Below are 5,695 nucleotides of genomic sequence, written 5' to 3'. Positions count from 1 at the left end.
ATTTTAGTAGAGACGGGGTCTCGCTCTTTCTCAGGCTGGTTTCGAACTCCTGAGCTCAAACGATCTGCCCACCTCGGCCTCCCAGAGTGCTAGGATTACAGGCATGAGCCACTGCGCCCGGCCTTGCTAAAGTATTTTTAAAAATAAAACATTATTGTGTGAAAAAAATAAAATAAAAATTTTAAAAAAAGTATATTGTGGGATTCATAACTCACATAGATATAGTACTTATGGCATCTATAACATAAAGGACACATTAAGGGGAGAAACGGGTATATAAGGTTGTATATTTCAGGTGAAGTACAACATTATTAACTCTAAGTAAATTGTGAAAAGTTAAAGAAATATACAGTTGACCTTCAGTATCCTTAGGGGATTGGTTCCAGGAGCCCCCCACCCAACCAAAATCCATGGATGCGCAAGTCCCTTATATAAAATGGCACAGTATTTGCTTATAACCTAAGTACATCCTCTTATATATTTTAAATCTAGATTACTTGTAATACCTAATACAATGTAAACACTATGTACATAGTTATTATGCTTTGTTTTTTTTCACTGTTGTATTATTTGGTGCTTTTCTTGTTGTTTTTGAGACAGGGTCTCACTCTGTTGCCCAGCCTAGAGTGCAGTGCTGTCATCATAGCTCACTGCAGACACCTGGGTTCAAGTGATCCTCCAACCGAGTAGCTGGGAATACAGGTGCACATCATCAAACCTGGCTAATTTTTCTACTCTTTGTAGATATAGGGTCTTGCTCTTACTCATGCTGGTCTCAAATTCCTGACCTCAAGCAATTCTCCTGCCTCGGCCTCCCAACATGCTAGGATTACAGGTGTGAGCCACTGCACCTGGCCATATTTTTATTTTTTATTGGTCTTCTTTCTAATATTTTCTTTTTTCTTTTTTTTTTTTGAGACAGAGCCTCACTCTGTTGCCTGGGTTAGAGTGCCATGGCATCAGCCTAGTTCACAGCAACCTCAAACTCCTGGGCTCGAGCAATCCTTCTGCCTCAGCCTCCCAAGTAGCTGGGACTACAGGCATGCGCCACCATGCCCGGCTAATTTTTTATATATATTTTTTTAGTTGTCCAGCTAATTTCTTTCTATTTTTTTAGGAGAGATGGGGGTCTCGCTCTTGCTCAGGCCGGTCTCGAACTCCTGAGCTCAAACGATCCACCTGCCTCAGCCTCCCAGAGTGCTAGGATTACAGGTGTAACCACCACGCCCGGCTCTTTCTAATATTTTCAATCTTCAGTTGAATCCAAGGATGCAGAACCCATGGATATGGAGCATCGACTGTATTGTAATCACTAGAGCAACCACACACACACAAAAAGAGTAATAATGCAAAGAGGTCCAGTAAAAAGCCAAGAGCTAAATAAAAATGGAATTCTAAAACATATTTAATTAACTCAAAAGAAGGTAGGACAGAAAAGAGAAACAAAAAAGAGAGGAAAAATAAAAAATAATATACTAAAATGGTAGCTTTAAATACAACCAAAACCCTTCCACCAGCCCATGAGGCTCTGCCTGGGTCTGCCAGGGTCTCTCACCAGCTTCACTTCACACCACTCTCTACACCCCACTGCTTTCTTCCTCAAGTCATCCACACCCTTTCCTAGCACCTCTCCATCTTCAGAGCCAGACTTTTGCCTGGTCAACTCCTTTTCTTTTTCTTCTTTTTTTATAGAGACAGGTTCTCAGATGTTGCCCAGTCTGGACTCGAACTACTGGGTTTAAGCAATCCTCCCACCTCAGCCTCCCAAGTAGCTGGGACTACCAGTGTGCACCACTGTACGTGGCTTGGTTAACTACTTTCCCTGCTTAAGGTCCTGGCTTAAATAGCAGTTCCTCTCAGAAGTCTCCCTTGGTTACCCCCAGAAAAGGAGGCTAAGATGAATCCGGTGTGCTCACTTCATTTCCTGCTCTTCTCAGTGTTAGGTCAGAGCCAAGAGGGACACACTCGAAGCCCAAAGTGTAGTAAAATGCTGTTTATTTGAACATCTGGGTGCAGATGGGTGGAGGCCAAAAAGAGCATCCACGCCAGGAAGCGGAGTGCCTTGGGTTTCATAGGAGGTTTGGATGGAAGTTTGGGGAGGGTGAATTTCTTTCTGAACAGTAACCGGTTCCTGCCAGCATCACCGCAATTGTCTGTGGTCAGAGTCAGATTTACAAACCTCTGGACTCTCCAGACTCCTGTGGCTATTGTTTCACGGGCCTTATGATCACTATCTATATTTTCCATTAACTGCTTTCCATCCTATACATACTTTCCAGGTTCCCACCCTGAGCAGGCCTAACACTCAGTACTTCAGCTACTAACTCATTTCTGTTTTCTTTGCTGAATTATAATCCTGAAGGGCAGGGTCATACCTGTTTCTTTGGCTGCTCTAATCCTAGAACTCAATTAATATACACGTAATAAAAATAAATAAAGTCTGGTGCTCACTTCAGCAGCACATATACTAAAATTGGAACAATACAGAGAAGATTAGCATGGCCCCTACGCAAAGATGACATGCAAATCCGTGAAGTGTTCTATACTTTAACAAAAAAAATTAAAAAAAATAAAGTCTGGTTTGAGGTTCTGGAACTCATCTTTTGGACTCTAAAATTTGTATACCCTGTGATAACTGGTTTTCTGAACAGGCTGAACTGAACGGGACACCATCAGGAAAACGCTTTGCCCTCATTGTGCTCTCAGACTCTGTTGCTGGGCTCCTCCTTCTCCTCTCCTTGCTAGGCATCTCAGGCAGATTCCATTGTTTTTCAGTCACTTTAAATTGTGCAGTCAATTTAAAGTGAAATCAAAACCTCAATCTTTCATCAATTCCAATTTCTCCCCTCCTCCACATGTCAGGACCTAGCAACGCTCTGCTAACTCTCCTCCTTGCTCCTCCATTCTTCCTCTGATCTCAAGGCTATTTGTGGCAACTCCAGAGCTCAGGCAAGGGGGAGAACAAATAAGACAAAAGGGGGCAATAACCTTCATATTGAACTGATGCCCTCTGTGGCTTTTGGCTTCATGCTAATTCCTGCTGTTTTGTGGAAATTACTAGTGGGTCCTTCATGTACCTCCAGCACACTGCACAGCACCCTGATGTAGGTGTGTGCCCTCTTCTGTTGACTTCTTGCTTACCCCTCAGCTCCTGTCCTTCAGGGCTACACCTCCAGCCTCTCTGTTGGGATTCTTCCCTTAGATGGCTCAGCTACCCTCTGTGGGTCCCCTCAATTGATAGAAGTGTGGCTAATCCAACTGCTAGTCTCCTATGCTCACCCAGCCATCAAGGACTGCTCCAAGTAGGAGGATGGCAGTCATCCTGACCCCTAAAGTCCAGGTAACATTCCAAGTTCTCTGCCTGTCACCTTGGTGGCAGTTAGAGTAGGCTGACATATTTTGACTGTTCAGCAGGCTGGGACTCAGGGTCTCATCTCTCCTGCTTAGAAGTACCACAATTCTGTGAGGTTTGTCTGAAAGGACATTTGCTTGGCTTTAGGCTGGGAAGGAAGGAAAAATCCACAGCATTTTAATCCTGTGAATGCCTTTTACTTATTTATTTCTTTAGAGAAAGGGTCTCACTCTGTCACCCAGGCTAGAGGACAGTGGCGTGATGACAGCTCTCACTGTAACCTCAAACTCCTCAATTCAAGTGATCCTCCCACCTCAGCCTCTGGAGTAGCTGAGATTACAGGTGCATGCCACCATGGCCAGCTAAGTTTTTTACTTTTTTATTTTTTATAAATACGAGGTCTCACTATACTGCCAGGCTTGTCTTGAACTCCTGGCCTCAAGTGATCCTCCTGCTTTGGCCTCCGAAAGTACTGAGATTATAGGCATGACCTACCCCGCGCCCAGCCTGAAAACCTTTTAAAGAATCCTTTCCACTGAATCTCCACTCTCACCCAACTGCCTTCTCTTAGATAGCCCCAAAGTAAGTGGTGGGGGTTGAAGGTCCAAGGACCATGTTCTAAGAAGCCCCGAATTAGATTGTGGGGGATCTTATCACCTCTTATTTTCCATTCTGAGGCTCTAGATGGAATTCCCAGACATAGACGAAGTTCTGTTCCATATCCAATTACAGCTGTTAACCCCATCCCTCACTCTAGCTGAGTATCAAGAATTTGAACATGTAGAATGTTCAGGAGATGCCTAGGAGATAACAAATGTCGTAAAACTCTGCTTTTCACACTGGAGGGCATAGATAGACAGTCACTAGAAGTCACAGCGTACCTATATTGAACATCAATATTTATGTTAAAACACACATGGATATGTTACGGAATAAAATGCAAAATTTTGACAGAAAAAAAAACCAGGATCTTTCACATCAATTATTGAGCTCACAGTGAGATATTTCACGTACAGACCCTAGGGGTGATGCACAGAGAAGTTTGAGAACTTTTTGAGGGACCTATTCTGTGGGATAGCTGGATTCTAGAAAAGGTTACCCTTCTAGAAGTCTTCAGGAAGCTGCTGAAGCAAGTGGAGAAATACTGGAGGGAAACGAGGTCACCCTGACTGTTCCACAAACCAGGAAAGAGAAGCTTCATAGGCCTCGCCTTTAAAAAAGGAGAGGGGAGGATCCAGCAGGGCTTGTGGTCACACTGAAGATAGCAGGTCTGGATCTCTAGATCAGGAGCCAGACACCAGGAGAGGTTTTGTTTGTATATGGGTTTTGTTTTATTTGTTCTTCTGAAGATTGCCTGAGCTATGTTGGCTATTTCTGTCTATCCTGTAGGCTGAGCTGCCAGTAGCTTCCAGTAAGAAAACTCTGGAAACAAAAGCACTGAGTGGAAATAAGGAGGAAGAAAGGGAAGCACAGTGAAAGCTGGCCTTCTCAGTCAACTGCAGGCCACAGCGGACTCAGTGGATGGAGAGATTTGAAGGAGAAAAGGGAATCGGGCAGAATCAAAAGTGGGTAGGATTGAGAGAAACATTAGGAGCCTAGCAGTTGGAAGACCCTGTGGTTCCCCAGCACAAAATAAAACAAAACAGCATCGAAACAGGGATTTATGACTTCTATTGAACAATGTGAGTACGCTGGTGGAGACTATCAAATCTCTAAATTTAAAATCTGGATTTCCCCAAGAACCCATTCATAGTTTTATGATGTCCCTGGTTCTCCTCCGAATGCTATTCAGAAATGTGGACCAAGTTGCATCTCCCATCTCGACATCGTGCTTACCTTTCTTAAGAATTTTCTTCACTTTCACATAGTTCCCTTGTTTGACATACTCATGAAGCTGAGCTTCCAAGGAGTCATTTCTTATGGTACCAAGCTGAACAGGACAGGGGACTGGAAGATGAACAGCCCGAGACATCTGTTTCAAAAGAGACCAACACGTTTATTCTAACCAAACCAGAAATGCAAGGAAGCAACTTGGATTCTTTCACATTTAGAAATCTGTCCACCCACCTTCATTAATAATGAAGAGGATTGGGGGAACAATTACTGAAACTGTATGAGATGCTATTGTTGAAACTGAAGACCTAAATATATTTATCACTGATTCCCAGGACTGAAAAAGTGATGACTACTAGGAAATAAAATCAGAAATATACACGTTTATTGTGTCATTAATTAGGAAAATATTGCCTTTGAAAGGTTAGAACACAAATGTAGTCATTATATAGGAGTGTAGATAGTATAATGTAGTAAAGGCGGGCATTGTGGCTCATGCCTTTAATCCCA

The 5,695-nt window shown here is 43.1% G+C and overlaps 1 protein-coding gene across 2 annotated transcripts in view; it reads right to left on the bottom strand.

Annotated features, from left to right (window-relative positions):
- The window catches only part of TEX14 (testis expressed 14), a 92,792-nt gene extending 87,468 nt beyond the window's left edge, over positions 1-5,324 (bottom strand). For both annotated transcript variants that reach the window (XM_012648439.1, XM_012648438.1), the window contains exon 1: positions 5,189-5,324. In XM_012648439.1, the coding sequence (XP_012503893.1) occupies positions 5,189-5,324 (136 nt within the window). The remainder of the gene's footprint in view (positions 1-5,188) is intronic.
- Positions 5,325-5,695: the final 371 nt, after the last annotated feature.

Source organism: Propithecus coquereli, unplaced genomic scaffold, assembly GCF_000956105.1.
Source record: "Propithecus coquereli isolate 6110/MARCELLA unplaced genomic scaffold, Pcoq_1.0 Scaffold285, whole genome shotgun sequence".
Classification (NCBI taxonomy): domain Eukaryota; kingdom Metazoa; phylum Chordata; class Mammalia; order Primates; family Indriidae; genus Propithecus; species Propithecus coquereli.
This window is presented reverse-complemented; position numbering and strand designations above follow the sequence as displayed.